The sequence below is a fragment of the Pelmatolapia mariae genome, linkage group LG9, assembly GCF_036321145.2.
Source record: "Pelmatolapia mariae isolate MD_Pm_ZW linkage group LG9, Pm_UMD_F_2, whole genome shotgun sequence".
NCBI classification, from domain to species: Eukaryota; Metazoa; Chordata; class Actinopteri; order Cichliformes; family Cichlidae; genus Pelmatolapia; species Pelmatolapia mariae.
In genome coordinates this window covers 831,911-859,709 of record NC_086235.1, presented here as the reverse complement: position 1 = coordinate 859,709, position 27,799 = coordinate 831,911, and the positions used below count along the sequence as shown (strand labels likewise).

The 27,799-nt window shown below is 50.4% G+C and overlaps 1 protein-coding gene across 8 annotated transcripts; it reads left to right on the top strand.

The window, feature by feature from the left end:
- Positions 1 to 893: 893 nt before the first annotated feature.
- LOC134634057 (5'-AMP-activated protein kinase subunit gamma-2-like) lies at positions 894 to 21,912 on the top strand. 8 transcript variants are annotated; one of them, XM_063483095.1, is made up of 18 exons: positions 894 to 1,200; positions 1,446 to 1,532; positions 3,288 to 3,359; positions 4,281 to 4,477; positions 4,623 to 4,735; positions 13,419 to 13,702; positions 15,936 to 15,984; positions 16,663 to 16,772; positions 16,932 to 17,013; positions 17,686 to 17,744; positions 18,272 to 18,317; positions 18,398 to 18,452; positions 18,785 to 18,911; positions 19,919 to 20,084; positions 20,163 to 20,200; positions 20,303 to 20,449; positions 20,793 to 20,886; positions 20,985 to 21,912. In XM_063483095.1, exons 2-18 carry the CDS (start codon positions 1,446 to 1,448, stop codon positions 21,608 to 21,610), a joined length of 2,352 nt encoding a protein of 783 aa, XP_063339165.1. In that variant the 5' UTR covers positions 894 to 1,200; the 3' UTR covers positions 21,611 to 21,912. The 8 variants fall into 8 exon arrangements, with proteins under 8 accessions (XP_063339165.1, XP_063339166.1, XP_063339167.1 ...); XM_063483096.1 differs by lacking the exon at positions 894 to 1,200 and having other exon boundaries at positions 4,284 to 4,477; XM_063483097.1 differs by lacking the exons at positions 894 to 1,200; positions 3,288 to 3,359.
- Positions 21,913 to 27,799: the final 5,887 nt, after the last annotated feature.

Genomic DNA, 27,799 nt, shown 5'->3' with positions numbered 1-27,799 from the left:
ACATTAACAGTGCAGTGAATCCTGCTTGTGCCGTGATATTCAGGACTGCAAACCGAGCAGCATCACTGACTTTCAGCTTGTGTTTGTGGATATATGACTGACTTTAATTATCCATAAAATCATCACATTCTCTGTAGGATTAAGGTCGACTATTGAACGGCGTATATTTGAAAGGCTTTAAAACCAAGTTAGTACAAACATCACTAATGTCACATAACTTTACCGACATGTGGCCAACAGGAATGTTTTAATGTTCTTCATTATTAAACATTCACACATAAATAAGTGACATATTATTCAGTACTTACCTTTAAAAGTTTACTCTTCGGCCGCTCTGATTCCGCCGTTTTTTTCCGAAAAAAATATCCACACCCACCGCCGCGCTAGGAATTGTGGGATATGTGCGACCACGAAGACCGCACGCTTCGGAGTATGCATTTTGAGACCTATTATGTCACAGCGACGCGACGACGGCTGTCCCGTCGACAGCTGTGAAGTGTACTCCAAATGCGCCGTCGATTTCCCCAAATTTCAAGCGTGGTCCGGTGTGTCGCTACCGGAAACCCGATCGGTACCCCGCATGCGCGAATCTTACGTCACTTCCTCTCTTTACCAACATTGCGACATTCAATATATTTGAATGATACGGTTAGCGCCCAGTTAGCTCAATCCCAAGAGCACCAAGAGCACCTGGCTGCAGCCACTGGGGAGCTCCACAGTAACCGGAGCCAGACCCTTCTCCTGAATCGGGACACAGCCTGGGACACCCTTCGTCGCGTCGCTGTGACGTAATCGGTCTCCAAATGCGCACTACGAAGCGTGCGGTCGCTGGATTGGGAGACAGCTTGCGTCTGCGTCCCGCTGTGACGTCGCACGAGCGCTCTTAGTAGTCATAGTAACAGTACTTCGTCTCTCATCCGAGCCGGAGCACGCGCTGCGTGATCGTGCCCGCTGCCGCCTCATGGAGCCTCCGCTCCACGCCCCGGCGCGCGGCAGCTGCACAGCCGCGATCCACGCACCGAACCCCGGCTTGCTCCGCGCCGAGCCCCGGAGGAGGTCAGAGGACCCGGCAGCACGCGGACAGCACCGCTACTGCAGTACTACGACAGAGTACACGCTGAGAGTACACAGGTGAGCCAGCAGCGCCCACTCACCTGGACTCCATCCAGCAGCAGGAGTACTACTGCAGTACTACAGGAGGTCAGTGTAAGTACTACTGCAGTGCCACAGCAGTACCACAACAATGCTATAGTACTATAGTAGTCGCACAGCAGTACTACAGTGCCACAGCAGTACTATAGTACTGCAGTACTGCAGTACCACAGCAGTACTGTAGTACGATAGCAGTGTTAAGGCAGTACTTAAATACCACAGCAGTAGTTGGAGGCTGTGCTGTGCTGGGTGGAGATAAGCTGATAATTGTCTGAGCGGATATTCTGCTGCAGATGGGGAGCACGGCTGAGAGGAGGGAGGAGGAGGAGGACAGGAGCGACAGGAGGAAGAGGAGGAGACCGCTGAGGCTCCACATGCCTGTAAGTGTGTGTCTGTGTGTGTGTGTGTGTGTCTCATATATAACATCGCCAAAAGAGGCACAGCAAATGTTGCTCGGAGACCAGGGGAGGGGCTTAGGTCCCTCATCAGACCAGTGTGTGAGGTGGAGGAGGTGGGCGGGGCTAACAGGTGCAGCCGTTGTGTGTGAAATCAGACAGAAACTTAAAGCAGTCGAGTCAGCATCGCTCCATCTGATCCCACAGAGATGACAAGGCAAGAAGCACGGACACTCACACACACACAGAGTCGTAGTGACCGTCAGTCAGCAGCTGTTCTGGTTGGAGGACGCTCGTCCATGCAGGACTTCATGTGAACACGTTGAGGACAGGCTCGAGTCCCTGCAGGTTTGAGATGAAGCCAAACTGAGAAATGGTGCTGAGTGATGGTGGTGGTGGGCGGGTGAGAGGCGGGTGAGGCCCGGTGGATGGGAGTGTTTGAGGAGTGTCGGGGTTCCTGCTCGTCTCCTCTGGTCTGATGGTCCACACTAACGTCTGTGGCTGACTCCGAACTGCATCACAGACCGCCTCCATCACCACGCCAGGGCAGCCAAACACTGCAGATGTTTGGCTGATTTAATCTGTTGTCCAACAATTAGCCTGATCCCCAGAGGACAGATTGACCTGGAGTTCACTGAGGGTCACGGGTCAAGCTCGGCTCTCGTCCACCTCTGGAACCACTAAACAACCCGGAGCCGCCAAAGTGCTCACACCAAGGCTTCAGAACCACCAGAAACCATCAGGTGATGTCACACTGGCCACGGCCCTCTCTCCATGTGTAAGCTTTGTTCTTGCTTGCAGCCTTTGAGGAGCAGACAGGAGGTCAGCTCTGCACCTTAAGGTCACGTGGACATTTAATCGGCTGATAAAAACAATCGCGGTGACGTCACAGCGCGGTGACGTCACAGCACAATGACATCACAGCGCAGCGACGTCACAGCACAGTGACATCAGACCTTTAGCCTGAATATTTAAGCTGTGAAGACATTTAGCGTCTGACTCCAGGTGAGCCGGACACGTCTGACAGCATCGTCTCCTTCATGAGCAGAAATGAGACTCTGAGACATTCAGCACACACACACACACACACACACATGCTAGGGGAAGCATTATGTCTATTAGATGTCCCCACAAAGATATGAAAACACGACTGTGTGTGTGTGGATGACACACTTGGTCCACATCCCAGCCGTCCGTTTCCAATGGCAACCAGTGAGACAGGCTGGTGAGAAAGGCAGTGTGCTGGAGGATGAGGGGCGAGTGAACCCTGATCGCCGCCTTGCAGGATGCTCTCCTTGACCGTGGTGACCTCTGACCTCTGAGCTCCCCTCGGGAAGAGTGTAATGGTGAACAATTTTGCTCAGAGGAAGGTAAAGCAGCATCCGCCTGTGCGGGTGTTGCTGCTCGCGGTGTGTCGCCCTCTATGACTTCCTGCTCATTGACTCGATGACGCTGTAACCTGCAGAAGGACGAGTTTAAAGTTGGGAGACGCAGATGGGGGCGGAGCCGGGTTTGAGCTCAGACTCTCAGATCAGCTGAAACCAGAGTTTATGTTTCAGCCGGCTCAGCAGATGTTTGCTGATAATTTCAGCCTGCTCCCTTGTCGCCCTCATGTTTACCTCCCAAACTGTCCCATGATGCAACAGGAGAGGAGGCTGCTCCTCGGCACGCCAGGCGTCTGAGTTTCCGCTTCGCTCTGCAGTTCAGCTGTTCAGCGTTATCGTCTCTGTGTTGCTGCAGGACCTGAGCGTCTTCACCATGCCCTTCCTGGACGGAGACCCGGGCCGAGCCGAGAGGGACGGCGGCAGTAAGGTAACGCCATGTTAAATTTAACCTCACCCAACCCTGATTTGATTTCAGAGTAGAGGGAATCACATTCATGTGCAGCTGACCGAGCCCAGTCCTCTCTCCTGAGTAAGTGCTCACTTTGTGTTCAAGGAGGTCAGGGAGAGACGTCAAGGTGAAGTGTTAGCGAGTCAGGAGTTCAGCTGTGCTTTCTTTCCTCTCAGGACCAAACTGTAGATTTTGTCACTCCTAATATTGTAGCCAGGATGGATTGTTTCACCTGCACGGAGACCTTTGACCTCATGTTGTCACAGCAAAACCTTCCAAGCACCAGCGCCACACCTCAAATCCACCCCAGACCTTTAATCTGCTTAAATGATAATGACATAACGATGCTCGTGAATAGTCTTGGAGTCAATGGTCCAATGACTGTGTGTAGGATGTATATAACCTGCTGCACAAGTGTCCTGGGGGGAGGCGTGGCTACGCACAGGTGGGAAAGGCGCAGTGGAAGTTTTGAGTGGGGGCTTTTGGGTTGTTGTGTAAAGGAAGGCGATCACTCAGTCAGTCGTGTGATTATTGGACTAACACTTTGGTCCCTTTAAAAAGAGGCTGGCACATGTTAAAGCGCTGACACTTCTAAACCCTTCATCCAGTCTGAATGTGGATACCTCGACTGAACGCTGAGTCTGCACATTGTCACACTGTGTCCATTACATAACTACAACTGGAATATGTTTCAGTAAACGGGTAAAAAACCAAACTTGTGTCCGTGTCCAAATATAAATGGACCTCACTGTATGATGTAAACAGAACTGGTCCTAGCAGGGAACCCTGAGGAGCAGCATGTCCAGCTGTGTGCTGACGTCACACAGCTGTTCTCCAGCTGTTCCACAGCAGAGCAGAACCAGTTAGGCAGGTTAACCATCATGACTTCCTCCCATCCAGCAGGGGGAGCCCGTGTGCCACTCTGCCAGCCCCACCAGGAGCTTCTTCCATCGGTCTCCCTTCAGCCGACCCTCCAGCCCACGCTCCGCCCCCGCCAGGACCTCCAGCTCCAAGACCAGCCCCAGCTCTCCTAAAACCATCTTCCCCTACCAGCCCGGACCCCCGCAGCTGGACTCACCGCCCAAATCCCCACGCATGTAAATAAACACACCTGAACACACACTCAAACATGAAAAGTGACACTCTGAGATTTACCTTTAAAGGGACTCACACTGCACTGTGTGTGTGTGTGTGTGTGTGTGTGTGTGTGTGTGTGTGTGTGTGTGTGTGTGTGTGTGTCAGGCTGAGTTTCAGTGGGATCTTCAGGTCTGCCTCCAGGGATTCAAACCATCAACCCTCATCTTCCCCCGTCAGCATCAAACTGTTCAGCCGCAACAAGAGAGTCAAGGCCAGAGGTACAGTGTACAGTATCTTTAAAGGGACTCACACTGCACTGTGTGTGTGTGTGTGTGTTATTATATAGTGTTACATTAGAGCCTGATGCAGGACTGGTTTTAGTGTTTGTGGATACGCATGCATTCACCTCCACACACACACACAGTCACACACACACACACACACACAGTCTCACACACACACACACACAGAACCTGGAGTGTGTCCTGCCTCTGTGCCGGACACCTTTCGCACCATCTAGTGGTCATGTAATTGAGCCAAGAGAACAAACAGCAAAGCCAATTCTCTGCCCAGATGTAATAATGTTCAAAGGTAGGCTGTAAGAACACACCTGAGATTTTAAAGTTTCAGGTAAATGACTCAGCAGATCAGGACCTCCTCCTCTTCCTCACTCGCTGCTTTCAAACTGTAAATCTTCTCCTGACTCAAGTGTTTCAGTGATCAGGTGAGCTAAGAGGAACGCTAACACAGAAATCAGCACAGAGTAAAGCTAAAGGTGGACACTGAGGCCAGAGACTTCATTATCTCCATGTATCCATCGCCTGGAGTCACCGACAGGAGCTGAAGCTGTCTCAGAGTCAGACTCAGACCTCAGACTTCAGACTTCAGACTTCAGACTCAGACCTCAGAGTAAGACATCAGACTCAGACCTCAGACTACAGACTCAGACCTCAGACTCAGACCTCAGACTTCAGACCTCAGAGTAAGACATCAGACTCAGACCTCAGACTACAGACTCAGACCTCAGAGTAAGACATCAGACTGAGACCTCAGACCTCAGACTACAGACTCAGACCTCAGACTACAGACTCAGACCTCAGACTACAGACTACAGACTCAGACCTCAGACTTCAGACTCAGACCTCAGACCTCAGAGTAAGACATCAGACTCAGACTTCAGAGTCAGACCTCAGACTACAGATGTCTGTGAAGGTTCCCAGTCATCCAGGTCATTGTAGTCTAAGGAGCTTCAGAACTGAAGAAGCTTCTCGGATGAGAGGTGAAACGTCTTCAAGCCACTTAAAGAAATCCAAACGCTTTTCTTTCCAAGCTCCTTAGACTACAGACTCAGACTTTAGAGTCAGACCTCAGACTCCGACTACACACCTTAGAGTCAGACCTCAAACTCAGACTTCAGAGTCAGACCTCAGACTCAGACGACCTCAGACTCCAGACTCAGACCTCAGATTACAGACTCAGACCTCAGACTACAGACTACAGACTCAGATGACCTCAGACTCAGACCTCAGACTACAGACTCAGACTTCAGGCCTCAGACTCAGACTACAGACTCAGACTCAGCTCTCAGACTCAGACGACCTCAGACTCCAGACTCAGACCTCAGACTACAGACTCAGACTTCAGGCCTCAGACTCAGACCTCAGACCTCAGAACTCAGACCACAGACTCAGACCTCAGACTCAGACCTCAGACTCCAGACTCAGACTACAGACTCAGACTCAGACTTCAGGCCTCAGACTCAGACTACAGACTCAGACTCAGCTCTCAGACTCAGATGACCTCAGACTACAGACTCAGACCTCAGACTACAGACTACAGACTCAGACTCAGCTCTCAGACTCCAGACTCAGACCTCAGACTACAGACTCAGACTTCAGGCCTCAGACTCAGACCTCAGACTCAGACTACAGACTCAGACTCAGCTCTCAGACTCAGATGACCTCAGACTCAGACTACAGACTCAGACTTCAGGCCTCAGACTCAGACCTCAGACTCAGACTCCAGACTCAGACCTCAGACTACAGACTCAGACCTCAGACTCAGACCTCAGACTACAGACTCAGACCTCAGACTACAGACTGAGACTATAGACTCAGACCTCAGACTCAGACTACAGACTGAGACCTCAGTCCTCAGACCTCAGACCTCAGACTCAGACCTCAGACTACAGACTCAGACCTCAGTCCTCAGACCTCAGACTCAGACCTCAGACTCAGACCTCAGACTACAGACTCAGACTCAGACCTCAGACTACAGACTCAGACTCAGACCTCAGAATAAAGACTCAGACTACAGACTCAGACCTCAGACTCAGACTACAGACTGAGACCTCAGTCCTCAGACCTCAGACTCAGACCTCAGACTACAGACTCAGACCTCAGTCCTCAGACCTCAGACTCAGACCTCAGACTACAGACTCAGACTACAGACTCAGACCTCAGACTCAGACTCAGACTGAGACCTCAGTCCTCAGACCTCAGACTCAGACTACAGCCCAGACTTCAGAGTCTGGGCTGTAACTTCGTGTTTATTGCTGGATCACTTCTGCCGGCTGCTGTGAGTGTGAGCAGCCTGAATGCAATTAATGCTCCGGATATTAAAAGTCAATTCAGACTCTATTAGAGGGAATAAATCAGCTTAGCAGCTGCTGTTATTAACACAGGCCCTCACACACACACACACACACTCCCTCTGCCCCTCGCCGCCCCTCCCGGGTGAATTTCCGGAGCAGGGCTTGGCGTCTCTTCAGTTGGAGCGTTTGGCAGCTCGGGCTCGCTCTCGCACGTGCTCGTGCTGCAGAGGACTGTGGTGGACTCTAACCTGGAACTGTGACGTAACCCTACAATACTCTAAAACATTCTGCAAAAAAGACCCATAATGTGAGGGTGCACTCACACTTAGATCCCCACAGCAGGGCTCATGAGCCTCAAACCTGCAGTCTCTCTAACGTCCAGCAGGGGGCGACTCTGATTGGTCAGTGATGTCAGAGCTGATGGTCTCGCTCTGATTGAATGAAGTTTAACTTTGGTCTCAATAGAAGGAAAACGATGATGCGATGATTCTGGGCGGGGTTACTCTGTGATTGACAGGTTTCTTTCTTGGCTTAGCTTTAAAAAAAAACTTTTATTTTGGTAGTTCAGAGGTCTTTTTCCTGCAGACTTCCTCTCGGTGAACAACTGGATGGATGCTTGTTACAGGAGGAGACCTGGGTGTCCTAGGAGATGAAGGGGGTGGGTGGAGCATAGGGAGGTCTGGGCGTGTCTGTCTACGCTGTTGGTGGGTTAAAGTTGAATGACTGACCTTTAGTTTCTATGGTAACAGCCAACATGGGGCTGGTTAGCCTGCTAGCTGAAGCTGATGTCTTCATCACGCTGGCATGACACACAGCGTCCACACACGGAGCGTTGCCTCAGTAACGCTCTAATGTATTTACCAGTACTCTCATTGGCCTCAGAATTCAGAAAACTTTACCTCAGGACCCGCCCACTTTGTGTCGCTAGCTTCCAGTGTCTGTGACTTCTGGGGTCACTCTGAGCTCTGCCTGGAGCAGGGCTGGTATCTCTGTGAGCCCAGCTGTGGGAGGTCCTGCTGGGGGCGGAGCCTGGGCCTCTTGGACTCTGCGGTTCAGAATGACCCGGCGAGGCTGTAACAGCTGATCCGTGTTGGTGCCGGCGCCCCGCTGCTGTGTAAGTAAACAGTGACCTGATATTAGAAAGCTGCTGCTGTATCCGCCTCATGATCCTGTAACTGTGATCCTTCACAACCGGAGTGCGGCGCCTCGGGCTGGGCGGAGCAGAGAGCGCCTTTGTTCCCGTCTCACGCTCAGGTCCGCTGTGACCACCTCCAGCATGAACTCACGGCCTTTTTCCCACGCTGCAGGACGCATGGACGTCACCGACGTCGGAGTGCTCTGAGGACCGTGGGCCTACTGTGGAAATAACACACGTTGTGTCATCATGGCCTGATTTCACACCGCAGCAGGTTCACAGCCTCAGACCTGTGACATCACCAGGGAGTCAGACACACGCCGCGAACGCTCGTTACGGTCTCAATGTGAACGCCGCTCGCTCACGTCACGTCGTTATCTCCTTCTGACCAATCAGATCTCAGATTTGTCTTTCCTGATGAGTGTCAGTAAGAAACAAGTCTGGACACTTTATTAGGTACACCTGTTTGTACCGTGGTGGAAGCTGCTGGAAACATTCCCCAGAGGCTTTGGTCCGTGATGGGATGACATCATCATGACATCATCACACTGATGATCCCACAGGTGAAATCTGTGTGTGGAGGCCGTCCGAGTGCAGCGACCTCAGAAACCAGTGCGTCCCCGTATGTCAAACGGTCCCTCTGTGGCAGTGACGCTGACAGTGATGACCCAGTTTATCACAGACACGACTTTGATGCATGTTTGTGACCTCAGAGCGCGTTAGCTTCAGTCAGAGCACAGAGCGAGCGAGACTCCACCCCCTCCTCCTCCTCCCTCCTCCTCCACCCGCTCTCCCTCCTCCCCTCCTGCTCCTCCTCCTCCCTCAGAGAGGCTCAGTCTGACTTTAGCTCCACAGTGTTTTTCAGTGCAGGCAGCAGAGGGAGGCGTGGCTACCACACACACACACAGAGCGAGCTCTGATACTCTGCGGGGCTCAAACAGTCGGAGGACTCTGCAGGACGAACACGTCCGTCTGCTCACCTGTCCGTCTCTCCGTCTCCGTGTGACTCAACAGGACGTCGGGACTTTTTGCGGACTTGAACTTCCTGCCTGGACTTTGATGACAGCACTTTCTCCTCCTCTGCCGTCCTTCAGGCTTTAAACTGAACTCTGTAAGAAAAACACTGAAAACTTAAAACTGTCGGACCTTGCAGCAGCCAATCAGAACGCAGCTATTGTCTTCAGAGCCTCGGGATTGGCTGACAGCTCCTGACTTTTGACCTGAGCTCAGTTTGTGCAGTTATAGTGAAATATACTCTGTTTGACTGTTTCCTGTTTCCACTCGAGGAGCAAAGATGAATTTGTATTTTTAAACTAGTGAATGAAATCCAGACTTTAACTTTATCAATGAGTTTACAGTATTTTACTCTTTTGGTTATTAACTGTTTATAACCGTCACCGCTTTGAAGGAGACGTTTGGTTTGATTTAGCTTTGAGTGTTTTTGATGGCGATGAGGCGTCTGAGCAGCCTGGTGCTGAGGAAGTGGAAGGAGAAGGAGCGATGGACGGGGAGGAGGAGGAGTGAGCCGTACGCAGGAGGAAACGAGGAGGAGGAAGACGAGGGGGAGGAGACGAAGAAAGAGAACAGGGACAGACTGACGTACGGACGGATGATGAGGAGGAAGTCTGAACCGTGTGGAGCGACGGAGGAGGACCAAACAGAGGAGAAGAAGAAGAGCGGCGCGAGGAGAGAACGCAGGACGTATGAGCCCAGCGCGGAGGAGGTCAGGAGAGACAGGAGGAGGGCGGAGCCGGGCAGAGGGAGAGAGAGGAGGAAGTCCACGTCATGGTTAATGGCGGAGGACCGAGCGGCAGGCCAGGCGGACGGGACGAAGCTGAGGCGGCGGTCAGAGCCCTGCGGCGTGCTGCACGTGCAGCTGCTTCCTCTGTCTGGCAGGAGGAGGCGGGAGCTGCTGCAGAGGAGGACGGGCCGCCGCGCCTCCTGCAGCGAGGAGGAGGAGTGTCATATGACCAGGGGGCGGTCGGACCCCGCCGGGCCGCTCGACTACAGTAAGCAGAATGCTGCACGGTGGTTTATCGACCCGCCTCCCCACGAGGGCACCTCCTGCTGCAGCTCTGCACCTCCTCCTGTTGCAGGGACCCACAGCCTCACTGCTGCAGGACCCTCGCACACCGGGAGCCTGGTCCCGGTGTGCGAGGGTCCCAGGTGGTCTCAGGTCTGTGTGCAGGTGCAGCTCTCAGGCGCTCTGGTCTTGGCCAACACGGCGTCTGGCCGATCAGTCCAGAGCTGCAGGAGGCGGCGAGACGGGCTCGTTTAGATCAGGTCTGATTTCTGTGTGGGATCAATCAGAGCTAGCTAACGATCTTAAAGGTTGTAGACTGAGCTGTGTCCTCACGCGGGACAAGAAAGAAAAATGTATTCGTATCTGTAAACGTGATCACGGAGTTTAGTACAGAAGGTCACGTAGAGCAGGACGTGTCCCGGAGCCCGAGGAAAAAAGTGCTGCTGATAAACAATCTGACAAACTTTATTCACACGTTTGATTCAGGCTGAAACACAACACGCAGGAGACGCAGCTCTACGGCGCTCCTGTTTTTCAGCTCGTTTCACCTCCAATGTCTGCTTCAATTCAGCTTTATTTATGTGGCGTGAATCACAGCAACAGTTACCTGAAGTAGACCCTACAATAATACAAAGAAAACTGAGCACGCAGAGCGAGCACTTAGTGACAGTGGGAGGGAAAAACTAACCTTTAACAGCCTACACCTGTTGCAGCATAACTAAGGGAGGATTCAGGGTCACCTGGTCCAGCCCTAACTATATGCTTTAGCAAAAAGGAAAGTTTGAAGCCTAATCTTAAAAGTAGAGATAGTGTCTGTCTCCTGAATCCAAACTGGAAGCTGGTTCCACAGAAGAGGGGCCTGAAAACTGAAGGCTCTGCCTCCCATTCTACTTTTAAATACTCTAGGAACAACAAGTAAGCCTGCAGTGTGAGAGCGAAGTGCTCTAATAGGGTGATATGGTACTACAAGGTCATTAAGATAAGATGGGGCCTGATTATTTAAGACTTTCTATGATTCAGGACCTCCAGCACAAAGGCACCAACCATTGTGCAGGTGTACCCACTGTCCCTGGGTGGGAGCTGACCCGTCCACCCTCACTATACATTTGTGTTTTCCAGGTCTGTACCCAATCCTGTTCAGTTTCTGTGCTCGGGGTAACCCTGCACCTGAACAGGGTCAGCTCCTCCCCAGGAGCCTGCTTCCAAAGCCCGGGGAGGAGCTGACCCTGTAGGTGACCCCTGACTCCATCTAACAGCCTCCCTGTACCCCTGCAGCCCACGGGGGGTCCACAGGAGGCACGAGCAGCCCAAAAAACCAAACAGCAACAAGAGGAGAGGAAAACATGTCGAACCACAGCTGCTGATTCTTTCTGAGCACGTTCATGAGCTCAGGTGAGCGCCAGGTTAGCCGGTCCTCACATCAGCTCTGCTCAGGGCCTCTGTTCACCCGTGTGTGTGTGTGTGTGTGTGTGTCTGTGTGTGTGAGAGTGATCTGGGAGCGTGGGAACAAAGAAAGGCTGCAAAACAAACATCACCCTGTCATGGTCGCTGCGGTCCACCTCAGCATGCGTCACGGCGCCATGGATCCTTTCAGCAGAACTGAGCCTGTAATCAGTGTTTGTGTGATCAGCTGATAGTGTCGCCATGACCTCACAGCGGCGCGGACACGCCCACACACACAGAACAATCATTACAACTTTATTGGTCCAGCACGCACTTACAGATACAGTACAGTGTGAGTCACAGAGCAGGCAGCAGAGGGAGGAGCAGCCTGTGGACACACAGGTGGAGGTGGTGGAGTGAAGCAGGTGGAGACTGGCAGCAGATGTGAAGAGGTCAGAGCAGGAGGAGCAGCGTGAAGCCACCTAACTCCACCCCTTCCTCAGCTTCCATCCAGCGCTGTGGTTACTGGGGTCAGAGGTCAGACTCTGACCCCAGAGTCCCAGAGTGTGACTGCAGCATCGCCTCCTGCTGGCTGCAGGTGTAAGGCAGGCTAACCTGACAGAGGCAAACATCTTTGATACTGTCTGTGGTTAGAACGTGACCCTAAATGTCCATCAGGGTGCATTGTGGGACATGTAGTCTGCAGTGATCTGGGCCTGAATGGACTCACACGTTCACAGCGCTCTCATTTAGACCTGAAGGAAACTTTTGGTCCTGCTTAATTCAGACAGTTTGAGCCCTCACTGTGTGTGTGTGTGTGTGTGTGTGTGTGCGCGCGCGCGTGCGTGTGTGGTCCTCTCTCTAATCTGTTAAAGTGCCGTCACTTTGTGTTCCCCCCCAGCACTGTGTAGAGTTTCCTATTAGCAGATTGCTCTGTGTGTGTGGGAAGTACAAGCTAACCTACATTATTAAACAGACACACACAGACACACACACAGAGCACTGAATGTTCTCTGCTTTTGTTGTCGGCACGTTCACATCTTTCTGTGCACAAACAGACGTGACCTGCCAGCAGCAGGCGGGCAGATAAGAGGCGGGGCGTCTGGGTGACGAAGGGCACTCTGCTCTTCATCGCTCGCTCTCCGCCTCCATTACAGCCGCTCCGCATCATTCGTCCTGCCCGTAACAGGCCCCGCCCCCTTTTAAAAGATAAGCTCAGAGATGCAAACACATGTTACAGCAGCAGACGCACAGGGCAGGGATAAATGTTACACTCGACAACCACACAGTACACACAGTATGAGCAGTGTAATCGTAAGTATGCTGGTACAGGAGCAGCAGGTACTGAGACATGTACTGAGCCCAGTCTGGAGGCGGGTCCTCCTGCTCGCTCAGGTCCCTGTACTCCGTGTTGTCCCATCAGCAGTGAGACTCATGAGGAGCAGCACATCCTGATTCTAAAACTCAGAAGTTTTGTGTGTGTGTGTGTGTGTGTGTGTGTGTGTGTGTGTGTGTGTGTGCGCGTGTGCGCGCAGTCACAGATGATGCAGTGACCCTGAACCTCCTGCAGGAGGCGACGTCTGCTCATTTACTCCTGAAGCCTCACTGACCGCTCCTCCTTCTCCTCTCTCCCTCATTTCACCCCCCCCTCACTTCCTTCTCCTTACTTCCCTGTTCTTCTTGATCTCCTCCTCCTACTCCCTGTTTTTCTCCTCCTGTCTTCATTTTCTCGCCTCCTTCTCCCTTCCTTCCCTCTTTTCTTTATAATTAATTCTTTCTGAGTTTTTCTCCTTTCACTTCTCCTCATCCTCCTTCCTCTCCTTCCAGCCCACAGTCTGTCCTCCCCTCCTCCTCCTCCCCCTTCTGCTCCTCCGGTCTCTCGTCAGGAGGAGGCGAGTGTTTTCCATCTGGAGACGTACCTGACGGAGCCGAGGCGTCCGGAGACCAGGAGGCTGCGCTCCTTCTCCTCGCCCCCCGACACCGGCCAGCGAGTCTCTACGTTCTCCTCCGCCTCCTTCACCTCCCTTTCCTCCTCCTCCTGCTGTCAGAAGCCTCCACCGGCCCCGCCTCCTGTGGCATCTCCTCCTCCTGCTCCCCCTGTTCGGACGCTGGTGAGTGCGGAGCGTTTATTGATCCTCCATGTTTGCTGGATGGTGTTGGTGGTGCTGACCTACAAACAAACGTCACAGACTCTCACCTATTATTTATTTACATTTATTATTTTAAAAACGAAACACATTTAATCAGAAATCAAAGAAAACCAGAGGAAACGCTCCAAAACCCTGAGCTCCGGCTCTCATCGGCCGTTTCCGGTCAGCTCCGGCTCTCATCGGCCGTTTCCGGTCAGCTCCGGCTCTCATCGGCTGTTTCCGTCAACCCAGCGCGGGGATGCTGAGGCGCACGCAAGTTCGTGTCAAGTTCACACAGATAATGAGGCGGGGACAGGAAGCTGTACTTTCAAATTAAACTCAATCAGCTGGTGTTTTAAAAACAGGTGAATTTTAATGGGACAGGCTGAAACTCTGCATTTGTCATCTGTGTTTGAAATTAAATATATTTATAACAGAAAAATTCAGGTACAGGACAGCAGTGACTATAGAAAACAGAGCTGGTTAAGTTATAAAACTAAAATGCTTTATAAAGAAAGCCAAAAACATCCTGATGATGCTGAGACGTTTTGGTAAGATAAATGAAAGTTTCCAGTCTTTCACTTTCGGTTCTTTTTCTTCTGATTATTTATTATAAGTTAACAAAAAATTAAACTAATATAGTCTAAAACCGCGTTTTTTCTCTATGCTTTTGTTGTGAAATGTCGCACCGGAAGTGTCACCTGTTAGCTCCGCGAGCTTGTTAGCGGCTGCGGCTCCGGTGGTCGCGGCTGCTGTTGCAACCTGAAGCCGACTGAAGACGGACGTTTAACGGCACAGCAGGTTCTCCGGGGCGCACACGGGATGAAGCCGTGAGTGTCCCGCTGATCCCCGGATACGAACCCCAAGGCGGACCGGAGCGGAGTAGGAGGACAGACGGTTTGATGAGCGGCGGCTGTCGGGTACGCGCTAACGTCACGGTCGTGTTAGCACTGATTTCTCCGCAGCAGAAGCGCGTTCAGGAATCAGCGGTGTTAACGCGAACGCGCCGCCGTTTCATGTCCGTCACACCGGGGACGCTGACACTCCACCGCGGCGACGGGGACACGTGACCCTGGCGATCGGCTGCCGCCACACCACGCTGAATGACACGGAGGCGTGACCGCGTGCGCACCGGAAGATGCCCCGTGACAGCGCAGGCCCCCACACCCACTCCCACACCTGCTGCCCTCCTTCATTAAACCCGCTCACAGCTGCTGCAGGTAGCATTCACCTGGCAGATGCAGGTGGGCATTGACGTCATGTTAGAAAACAATCCAATCAGCAGCTGCCCTGTTAAAGGTACAGGCTGGAGTCACCCTCTGCAGACTGTAGCTCATACTTCCACCAGCAGGGGGCAGATTTTACCTGAAGGGTTTGTAGGCTTCTTCCTGTCTCTGCCTTTCACAGTAAAAGCTTGTATCAGCAGTAGAAGGAGTTTAACCCTAGTTTAATGTTAATTTGTGAAACTGATTAAATGGACGATAATCAGCGTCAGAGTGGGTGATGATCAGGGTCAGAGTGGGTGATTATCAGGGGTCAGAGTGGGTGATGATCAGTGGTCAGAGTGGGTGATTATCAGGGGTCAGAGTGGGCGATAATCAGGGTCAGAGTGGGTGATGATCAGGGTCAGAGTGGGTGATTATCAGGGGTCAGAGTGGGCGATGATCAGGGTCAGAGTGGGCGATAATCAGGGTCAGAGTGGGTGATGATCAGGGGTCAGAGTGGGTGATGATCAGGGGTCAGAGTGGGTGATTATCAGGGGTCAGAGTGGGTGATGATCAGGGTCAGAGTGGGTGATTATCAGGGGTCAGAGTGGGCAATAATCAGGGTCAGAGTGGGTGATGATCAGGGGTCAGAGTGGGCGATAATCAGGGTCAGAGTGGGCGATAATCAGGGTCAGAGTGGGTGATGATCAGGGGTCACAATGGGTTGGAGTGTGTGTTACTCCTGTGGACATTTTCTGAGTGGATTGTGTGGATCTTCACACTGAACAGCCACAGAAACATGCCGTCTGACGTGTCGTCCTCACGTTCACCTTCCGTCTCCGTCTGAAGGCGTCTTTGAACCATGAAATGAATTTCTCCTGGAAGTATAAATATTGGAGTGTTTCTCTGCACAGTGTGTGTGTGTGTCAGGTGTGATGTTGGCAGTAAACCTGCACACAGAGCAAAGATGGGCGGGCAGATGAACACCTGTGCTGTGTCCTTGTCTGCAGGTGGAGGTTGCAGACACCATGTCGGAGCAGCCGGACCCCGATGATGCCGGTAAGACCCTGAGCTGAGGCGAGGTGTCCTTACAGCCTGTCATGAGTCTGTGTGCTTCCTGATGATCAGCATCGATGAAGGACAGCCGTCCTTTTACAGATGTTACAAACAGCTGGAGCAGCCCGTCCCTGACGTCTGTGCTGCAATGTGACTCGCTCCGACGTGATTGGCAGGAGGAGACGCTCACAGAGCTGCAGCTTGTTAAAGATATAAGTTACATGTAATAATGTAAAGATGAGGAGGGATTAAACATGGCAGAAACACTGAAAATCCTCCTCCAGCAGAGCAGAGCACAGGGACCTGTGAACCAGTGACGTCCAATCAAAAGCCTCGGATTTCACCCAGAGGCTAAAAGTGTCTGACGTCATCGTCCTGCAGCTGGCAGGGCAACCAGCCGTCAGCTGTTCTGTTGTCAGGGCAACAGACGGCTTTAGAGACCAGCTCAGCTGATCAGTGTGTTGAAATCACCGTGGCAACCAGCTCATGGAGATTACTGTCGTGTGACACACACACACTCAGGTTTTTTCTGTTAATGCCGTTATGATAATCTGAAGGGCGAGCGAGGCACTTTCTCTCTGTGACTCAGCAGGAAGTGATGTAAGACTACAGGTGTGGATATCTGGGGTGTGCAGAGGTGCACCCTGTTCAGAGGCTGACCTCAGATCTGTGTCTCTGCAGCGTCCGAGGCGTCGGAGAGAGACATCTACATGCGCTTCATGAAGTGCCACAAGTGCTACGACATCATCCCCACCAGCTCCAAGCTGGTGGTGTTCGACACCACGCTGCAGGTGAGACGCCGGGGCGGCACGCCACAGACTCCGTCGCCACTGAAAACCTTAATAAGTGTGTGTGTGAGCAGAGACACGCCCACACGGCCATCAGCGACTGATTATTGGTTATTAGACCGTCGCTGATTATCGGTCCGGTCTGTCTTCCTGCTGTTTCAGGTGAAGAAGGCGTTCTTCGCTCTGGTGGCCAACGGTGTGCGAGCCGCTCCGCTGTGGGAGAGCAAGAAGCAAAGCTTTGTGGGTAAGATTCACAGCAAGACTCACCACCTTTCAAAATAAAAGCTTCTTTGTGAAAATAATGTATCTTTGGATGGACCCAGAAAACGGTCAGCTCAGTGACCTCACTTCCTGTACGTGAATAAAACCTGAGTAATGAACTGAATTGATCATCTGATCATACCTGAGGTCACATCCTGCGTGTGCGCTCGAGACAGGAAGTGCATCCACGCTTTCAGCAGTAATTCATGAAACCGTTTATGCTGGTCAATAATTTCCTCACCTGTGGACAAGCTCCGCCCCCAGTCGGAGGTGCTCACTCAGGACTGGCAACCAGTGGGCGGAGGCCGAGATGGCAGAGCTGGTGTGTGAGCGACAGCGTGACACTCATCGGCAGGTGGAGTCACCTGACTCACCTGTGGTTACCTGGTTACCTTCAGAGGAAATCAGGCTGCTTGTGTATCAGAGAAAGTCACACACACACACACACACACTCGTTTTCATATCTTAGTGGGGACATCTAATTATTGTCCCTCACTCTGAGCCTAACCATAACCTAACTGTAACCCTGACACTACAACCACACTTTGAGCCTCACAGATGTATTCCTGCCCCTGGGGCTGTTGGTCCCCATAAGCTTAGTACCATGCCAAGCTTGTTCCCTGCTGGAGTTGATTCGTGGATCTCTGTGTTTCAGGAATGTTGACCATCACTGACTTCATCAACATCCTCACCAGATACTACAAGTCCCCCATGGTAACACACACACACACACACACTCAGTCACATGTGCAGCTCTGTGATTTCCTGCTGACGAGTCTCTGAGATGAGCTCAGAGATGGACGGAGCGAGCTCCGCCTACAGTCAGCAGGTCTGAGCTCACGGTTGAACCTGTGCAGGTGAACGGTGTCAGGTTCTTCTGTCGTTCTCAGAGCTGCGAGCACGTTCAGGCTCTTCCTGTGAGCTTCCATCCAGCCTGATTGCGGGAGGGGCGAGGATCAGCATTTCTTTATACAAATCATTGAGTGTGCAATGATTACCCCAACCCCTCCGCACACGCACACACACACACGGACTGGATTCATGGGACACTGAGGCCCCCACCCCCCGCTGTAGTTGCAGTTTTGCTGAGTTGTCCTGAGAAACGCAGACCTGAGTTTATTGGTTTAAGCTCAGTGAACTCACCTGAAACCCGACACCCACTTGCGCCTCCGTCCATGTCTGAGCACGCTCACCTCTCTGAGGCGTCCAGGTGCGACTCTAACGCCCGTCTGTGTCCACAGGTGCAGATCTACGAGCTGGAGGAGCACAAAATCGAGACGTGGAGAGGTACGAGCTCTTTGTGTTCTTCTTTGTGAGCTGTAACGTGACGGGTCGATCTAATAATAACACCTGTGTCACGCCCACAGAGCTCTACCTGCAGGAGACCTTCAAACCTCTGGTCCACATCTCACCTGATGCCAGGTACCTGACAAAGAGGACAGTCAGAGTGCGAGTCCTCTGAAGTGACAGAAACACGAGCGTGTGTGTGTGTGTGAAGTATCCTGGTACAGAGCTCAGACTGAATAATTAATGATGAGCCCAGAATAGACTGAAGGAGACGAGGGAGGGGGCACAAGAGGAGGCAAGGGAAGGAAATAAGGCACAGAAATGGTAGGAGAGAAAGGGAACATGAAAGGAAAGGAGAAGAGGGAAGGGAACTTAAAGTAGGACGAGAGGAGGAAACATGAGAGGAGATGAGGAGGACAGAGAGGAAACAAGGAGGAGCAGCGTGTGACTGGTGTGTGTCCTTGCAGCGTGTTCGAGGCCGTGCACTCGCTCATCAAGAACAAGATCCACCGTCTGCCCGTCATCGACCCGGTCAGCGGGAACGCCCTCTACATCCTGACGCACAAGAGGATCCTCAAGTTCCTGCAGCTCTTTGTGAGTCTGTGTGTGTGTGTGTGTGTCTCTGTGTGTGTGTGGTTGTGTGCGTGTCTGTGTGTGTGTGTCTCCATGTGTGTGTGCATGTCTGTGTGTGTGCGTGTCTCCGTGTGTGTGTGTCTCCGTGTGTGTGTGTGTGTGTCTCTGTGTGTGTGTGTGTGTGCGTGTGTGTCTCCGTGTGTGTGCGTGCGCGTGTGTGTGTGCGTGTCTCCGTGTGTGTGTGTGCGTGTCTCCGTGTGTGTGTGCGTGTCTCCGTGTGTGTGTGTCTCTGTGTGTGTGCGTGTCTCTGTGTGTGTGTGGTTGTGTGGTTGTGTGCGTGTCTCTTTGTGTGTGTGTGTGTGTCTGTGTTTATGAGTCTGTGTGTGTGCGTGTGTGTGTGTGTGTCTCTGTGTGTGTGTGTGGTTGTGTGCGTGTGTGTGTGTGTGTGCGCGTGTCTCCGTGTGTGTGTGTCTCCGTGTGTGTGTCTCTGTGTGTGCGTGTGTGTGTGTGTCTCCGTGTGTGTGTGTGTGTGTGTGTGTGTGCGTGTCTCTGTGTGTGCGTGTGTGTGTGTGTGTCTCTGTGTGTGCGTGTGTGTGTGTGTCTCCGTGTGTGTGTGTGTGTGTGTGCGTGTCTGTGTGTGTCTCCGTGTGTGTGTGTGTGTGTGTGTGTCTCCGTGTGTGTGCGTGTCTCCGTGTGTGTGTGTGTGTGTGTCTCTGTGTGTGCGTGTGTGTGTCTCCGTGTGTGTGTGTGTGTGCGTGTCTCTGTGTGTGCGTGTGTGTGTCTCCGTGTGTGTGTGTGCGTGTCTCCGTGTGTGTGTGTGTGTGTGTGTGTGCGTGTCTCTTTGTGTGTGTGTGTGTGTGTGCGTGTCTCTGTGTGTGTACTTGGACTGACTCAGGCTGAGAACACGTCTGCAGGTCTCCTGTCTGTGCTCATGTGTGCATTGCGCCCCCTGCTGGACAGGCTGCTCATTACACTGTGCAGGACTGAAGCTGTGTCTTTGTGTGTCCATGTGTGTGCGTGCGTGTCAGGTGTGTGAGATGCCCATGCCGGCCTTCATGAAGCAGACTCTGGAGGAGCTGAGCGTGGGGACGTACACCAACATCGCCTACATCCACCCCGACACGCCACTCATCACCGCGCTCTCCGTGTTCACGCACCGCCGCGTCTCCGCCCTCCCCGTCGTCGATCACCACGGTAACGTACCATACTTCCACACGTACGGCTGCTCAGAGCGAGGACGTTACAGTGATGTCACTCTGTCTGTGTCTGCAGGTAAAGTGGTGGACATCTACTCCAAGTTTGACGTCATTGTGAGTACACCAGTGTGTGTGTGTGTGTGTGTGTGTGTGTGTGTGTGTGTGTGTGAGCGACGGGTCATGTGACAGCAGGAACATGATGTCACGTGTCCACAGAACCTGGCAGCAGAGAAAACCTACAACAACCTGGACGTGACGGTGACTCAGGCGCTGAGGCACCGCTCCCAGTACTTCGAGGGAGTGATGAAGTGCAACAAGCTGGAGACACTGGAGACCATCGTGGACCGCATCGTGAAGGCCGAGGTGACGCACACACACACACACACACACACACACGGGATCGAACCACCGACCGGCTGATCAGTAGATCCAGACCTGCTGAAAGTATCCGTGCAGGTGTCTGTACAGGTGCTGCAGCCTGAGCACCGGAGAGTCTGACCACGAGTCACTGTTCTGACTCAGCCAATGAGATCTGTCGCTTCTGCTGTGTCGTTATTTTCAAAATAAAAGGCAAACGTATCGTTTCATGTGTTTTGTTTTCTTTGGTAAACCCAAACAATCAGTGTGAAAATCTGTCCTTCCTCCTCCTCATCACACACTTTTTAAATGTGTGTGTGTGTGCGTGTGTGTGCGTGTGTGTGTGCAGGTTCACCGGCTGGTGGTCGTCGATGAAGAGTCTCGCATTGTCGGTATTGTCTCTCTGTCTGACATCCTGCAGGCGCTGGTCTTAACCCCTGCAGGTACACACACACACACACAGACACACACACACACACACACATCGAGCGGAGCCTCAGACCCGGCTCGCCTCACCTCACCCGTCTGTCTCTGTCTGCAGGTCTGGGGAGGAAGGAGTCTCTCCCCCATCAGCCGACAGCTCTGAACTCAGCGGGACCGGAGCAGGACCAAAACCAAGAGCAGAACCAGGACCTGGGATTAGAGCCTGGAACAAATCCAGAGACAGAAAGTAAACCCGAGTCAAATCAGCAGGAGAAGGAGGAGAAGGAGGCCGGGGACCCCGAAACAGGAGGAGAGACTGATGCTGCAGAGACAGACAGAGAGAGAGAGGAGAAGGAAAACGAGGAGAGAGAGGAGGGGGGAGAGGATAAAGATGAGGAAACAGAAGGAGAGAAAGAGGAGAGGGAGGAGGTGACAGAGGGAGAGGAAGATGGAGGAACAACAGAGGTGGAGGCTGAGGAGGAGACCAAAGAGAAGGCAGAGAGAAACAATGATGAGGAGATGGAGGGAGACAGAGGGGGAGGGGCAACAGATGAGAGAGAGGGAGAAGAAACAGAGATGGAGGCTGAGGAGGAGGACAGAGAGGTGGGAGGGCGTGAGGAAGAGGAGGGCGATGGTAACGAGGTGGGAGGTGAAGAGAAAGGCGGGGTGGAGGAACAGCCAGATGAAGGAGTGAGAGAGGAGGAGGCAATGCCAGAAGGAGGCGGGGACGGGGAGGCGGCGTGACATCATCACCCGGCTCCTCTGGACTTTCGTCACGGCTCGCCGCGCTCCTCTCGAGCCGACCGCTGTAGAAGAAGAAGAAGGGGCGGGATGCACAGTGCAGGCGTATGATTGGACAAGTCTTCTGAGGGTGGGCGGGGCCTGTGGGTGATTGATGTATGCTAGAGCCAATCAGGGATCTCTACTGGTCTCTTTATTTAATCCTCAAACTTTAATGTTGACAAACTGTCACGTGTTTCATCGACAATCGCATCATTACCATGGCAACATGAGCGACAGCAGCGCTGCACCTGCTGCAGGCACGAGCGATCCGATTGGCTCACTGATTCCCAACAGGTAGAAAAAAAACAATACTCATTTATTCTGTAAACAAAACCCGCCCTCTGTTATGTCATGAAGGGGCGGGCCCATCACGCTGTCGCGGTGCCTTTGAATCCTGACCACGGTCTCTGATTGGTGGAGAGTTTTATCGATGACTAGTTGTGCCACAGGTGAGTGAAAGAGCTCACCTGTGTACCTGAGGTGATTGTACGAGTGTGTCTGTTTTATTATTTTGTGTAAATTTGAACAAAGATGAATTTTATTGTTAATGTATTCATAGTTTCTGTGGTGAGGGGGGCGGGCTGCAGGTGGCGCTAACACGCGGTGTGGACCACCAGACAGATGAACCTTGTATATAAATACTTTATCCCCAGGGACTCTGGGAAATGTAGTTATTTAACAGAGCAGGTTGTCCCAGCTGTGATGCGTTCGCTGACGTCACGTATCAGAGAGCTTCTGTCAGCGTCGGCGTGCTGCTGTTCAGACGATGAATAAAGCGTCCTGATGTTTTGCTGTGGTCGAGTCTTCTTTTCTTCTCTGCTGCTTCCTGCTGAGCTTCACCCTCAGCCACGTCATTAGATTCAGGCTCAGGTGGGGTACAGGTGTGCCTGGTCTCAGTCCCTGTGGATTGAGACCAGGCACACCTGTACCCCACCTGTACCTTCCTCATCATGCAAATGAAGTGCAGGCTTCATCAGAGCGCGCCCTGAAAACTCAGCGGCGAAAACACGGCGGCCGTCCACAGTGGGCCTGATCCCAGGATCCTCTCTATCCAGCCAGGTGACAAAGACTGTGTGACACCTTATTAAGTGTAGTAGTAACGCACTCTGGAAGCTAACAGCTCAAACCTGAAACAGGAATCCACTGCCGTCTGTTTCTAAGAGCGACGTCGTCACGACACACACATGATCTAAAATACAGTCTAGACGTCACAGCCGAGGGAAAAGGCCCGAGCGCTGAACTCCAGCAGGAATCAAGCTAAATGTCATCACGACGTACCTGAAAGTAACCATGGCAACAGCCACAATGATATCGATGTATTCTGGTCAGAACTGTCCACTGTTGCTGATGTCATGATGTTAGTGTTTTTATGCTGCGGCACGAAGACAAACAGCTGGCTTCATGAAATCAGTGATGCAGATGCATCAAACTGTTAATGTGACTTTAAAGTGTCTGCTTATTTAAACAGCAGCAAAATCATTAGCTAATGTAGCCTAAAGCCCTGCAGGCTATTGGCTCATTCTAACCTGCTGATCCAACATCTGATGGGAAACAGCTGATCTACTTTATTACTGTAAACTAGGCTGGATGGATGGATGGATGAAGGATGGATGAAGGATGGATGGATGACAGACTGATGGATGTTGCTATGAACTGATCAGTTTGTCTCTTTCGTTGGTTCGTGACCTCACAGATCGAGCAAACAGAAGCAGGTGAGAGTGGACAGGTAACCTAGGTCAGCAACCAATCAGAAAGCACACTGACTGATGATGAGTGCACACAGGGGCGATTCTAGGATCAGAGCTTTGGGGGTGCTGAGCACCCAGAGAGCTGCCCAGCCAGGCAAGATAAACTTTACACGTCATGATGAGACTTCTTCCCTGTCTCTGTGCGTCCATGCATCCTTAAATGTCTCCAGTTGTCCCGAGTTCCCTCTGACTGTCTCCTTGGTGCATTTAAACCCCTGTTCCTCCCTGTCCTCATCGTCTGTTGTCTTCGTCTCCGTTATCAGTCATCATAATTTTACCCTCTCTGTGCAAGTCTGCAAATTTCTTTATTAAATCATAAGATTCTTAAATTCATCAAGTCTCTCTGTGCCTGGGTCCTCGTCACAAAACATGACATCACTGTTTTTGTCACTGTACATTTTAACACAATTTAATCCTCAAATTTTGAAAAGTCTGTAACAAAACCATCAAATCTGATAAAGGTTATTTAAATGCTGCTAAAGAAGAATGGATTGGAATAAAAAAAATACATATCCTAACCTTAATTACTGGGGGAGAATAATGAATGATGCTCATAGTGAGTAAAAAGTAATCTGAGTGCATTTTTTGGACAGAGATTCACTTTTAATGAATATGTATAATATAATACAGATACATAAAAAATACTCCCAAAACAGAATAGGTTATTACAAATAAATTATTACAAAATATTAAATAAAAAATATAAAAATGGAGGCAACTTTGCCTGTGGTAGAATGTATACAATGTATGAAAAAAATCTTTACTGCAGATACTAATTTGACCAATTTAATAATACTAATTTTGTGTTGTAAGATTTATGAGTTTCATGCTTGGTACTTGGGAGAGCTCGACATTTTCTCAGGTGTTACACACTGTGAAAAGTTTGAGAAACACTGATAAGGTAAGTGTGTGTGTGCTTTTGGAAAACATATAAAGCTGCAGTACAGAATCTTTGAAACAAGCTACCTTAAAACAGTTTTAGAGTATAAACAGAGCACTCTGCTTCTCTTTACAGCTCCTCACTCCACCAGGGCTGTTTGGCACTTTCTGATAGTGTGCAAATGTGGTGCACGTACTGCAGCAGACATACAGACAACTGGACGGTCCAAAGGTTGGCCTACCTATTACTGGCTGAGGTTTTAGTAGAGTTGTGGCTGAACCACATAAAAATATATCATTAATTTTAATCTCCCCAATCAATGATAATGTTATGTTGGAATGTTGTTAAAGAGGGTCAAAATGTTTCAACCCAGTTTGTTTTGCAGATTCTGTAAAGCAGCTTTAATATAGGGAGAACACAACTTCCAGACTGTATGAGTAAAATCAGGTTTTTTCTCTTTGTCAGTTTAACAGTTTCTGTTTTGCCTGTCACTGTTCCCTGTCTGTTTTCTTACCTGGTTCTTCCTGACCTTGTACTTTCTCCTCACGTTCCCCTCTTTCCTCTCTCCCTCTTTGGACTGACAATCATACACAAATAGATTGTATTCAATTAGATGAAAAATTGCATTAATATGAAAAAAAAAACTATTAAGATCACTAATAAAAAACTCCTCTCTCAGTCTACTTTCAACCGAAAGGCAAATAACCAAACCACATGAACATCTAATAAAAGATATAAATATTGAAACACTGATCCAACATTATCATTTATTGATCGATCATTTGTTCTTACACTTTTACCTGAATGTGGCTCCTTCTTTTGAAAAAAAACCAACAACTTATATCCATTATGAACCTGGCTGTATCTCTATACACAAACACACACACACACACACACACACACACACACACACACACACACACACATACAACAGGAGTTATAAGGTTAATGGGCATTCAGTCAGCATTCAGCTAGCTAGTTAGTATCCATTTCAAACAGGACAGTGGTAACAACAGCAGGCTACGGACAATTTTAAGTTTTAGATTTTAAATAGGCTGTATACATTTCAATGGGAGCAACAGGACGGTCAAATGTCGCTGATTTTACTACAGAGCAGGACGGACTGTAGGGTAGCAAACATCGTCGGAAAACAAGTTTTCAACACTGCAGGTTACCTGATGTAATGTTTTTCAGCTAAAAAGAAACATGGCCTGACTCCTACCGAACTATATAAAGAGTAACTGAAGGTTAAATGTAGCTAATATGTCCCGTTTCAGCCAGGCACTCACACCTCCGCTCCGCTGCGTCTCAGAGCAGGGGAGAGGCGAGCTGGAACAAACCATTTTGGGAGGGGGGGGTATCTATACTTTTGTTGTTGAAAAGTTACGTCTCCACCAAGTACTGTATGCTTTTTATCTTTTTAGTAGTGTGTCACAAAAACAGCAAATATTGTCAAAAAAGTAAGAAATCTTTGGGGGTGCTTTGACCCCCAAAAATGGGCTAAAATCGCCCCTGAGTGCACATAACCAAGCAGTGTGTTACTCTGATATCAGATGTGGATCCTCAGCCTGCTCTTACAGCACTTCAGCATTATCTCTGTTAAATATCTCGTTCCACGACATAGGGCCTGTCTGGTTTCTGAGCAGTACTGACAAAATAAAAGTTGCTCCTTGGCGTCGTAAATCAGGCTGTTTCCCGCTCGCTGTTGTACTTCTACACGTTTCCTGTCCTGTCAGACGTTCCTTCAGTTGGTGCAGGTCGTCGTTTATTGCAAAGATGCATTGATTATGTGGAAGAGTGGTGACACAAAAACTGCAATTTCTCAAAATGAATTAAAAAATAAATAAAAATGCAAATGGCCTCATGTCACAAACATGTTTTATGAGGAATACCTGGAATATGAAAATATTACAACTGTTTGTTTTACAGAGTTTGAAGAATAAAAACCGAGTTCATTGCAAAAACTCATTAATTTTATTTGGGGCCAATTTTGACCCCAAATAAAATTATTTGGAGCAAAGAAAATTCATTGTTGACAGAAATGTGTTTCAGTGTTTGCTATTATCCACTCACTCACTCACTCACACACACACACACACACACACACACACACACACACACACACACACACACACACACACACACACACACACAGCTCTTTCTGTGCATCGTTATAAATGTGCGACAAAACCAACCAATCACAGACGATGCATAAACTCTGATTGGCTGTTTTGGTGTCCAATCACTCTGTGCAGAATGAAGCTGAGTCCAGTGGAGCAGTTTGTTGAAACTAGATTAAAACCTGTTTACTGTCAGTTTGTTTCCTTATGTTATTTTAAATATATCATGTTTAGCTCGGTGCTGTCACACAGTCAGTCCTCTCAGCTTAAATCAGGAGGGATTTAAAGAAGAATCAAACAGTGGCTCCAATGATCATACAGCACAGCATCAGCTGAGCTCACATTTGTGTTTTTGTCGTCCTTTTCATTAAATATGTTGTGAAACTGTGGTTACAGATGCAGCTGTAGATTTAAGCTAACCTGATTACAGCACAGCTGTCTCACTGAGGAGGTTCATCCTAACCATGTAACTGCTTTCATGACTGATAGTTGCAGTTTGAAATCATGTAAATCTGTTTTGGGCTGATGGTGCAGCTGAGTCAGCAGTCACAGGGACAAATCCTTCAGGGAGGCGGACAGAGACCCTGCAAAGGTTAGTGCTCTGTGTCTGAATTAAACTATGCTAATCAGGACAGATGACAGTCACTCTTATTTGATGCCAAACTGCATTATTTTAAACTCGTAGGTCATTTCCAGGATATTTCAAATCAGACTTCAGTGGTGGTAAAAACAGATGTTTAACATCAGGCAGTGAGGCCACAGCGCTCACACTCCCACACAGCTGTGCCAGCTGTGAAGAGCTCTTCCAGACCATGGTGACTGTGCAGAGGGACGTTTGTTTTAACCTGAGGCACACACAGGTCCAGTCTGCTTACTGGGTTTTAACTGACATTAGAAACCTTTGTGGAACGAGGTCTGGGACCTTGTGGAGGACGGCTGTATAAGCCAGCAGGGTTGTTGTTAGTTTGTGTGTGTAGGCCTTCCTGCTGCTCACACTGCAGCATGACTGTGCAGCTGATACTGTTCATGCTTTGTTCAGAGACACACCTGCTCCACCCAGGGGCGGATCTAGAAGGGTGGCATGGGGTGGCAAGTGCCACCCTAAAATGATCCTTTGCCACCCCAAGTGCCACCCCAGTTTTGCATATGACAGTGTTGTTTATTAAAATAAGATAGCATTAACAGTTTGAGCGTAGTTACAGTCAGCAGGGAATATAAATGCTTAAACTGAATATATTGGATAGTGTTCCCCCCTCCACCATTAACAAATGGTTCAGCCCATAGCAGGACTGGCATTCTTCTTGTTTTCAGTAGCAAGCGATGCTCATGATTGTGCCAGAGCACATTTTGAACAACACCATGGGAATTTCGGATTTTACACAGGTGGTTGGATGTTACAGTC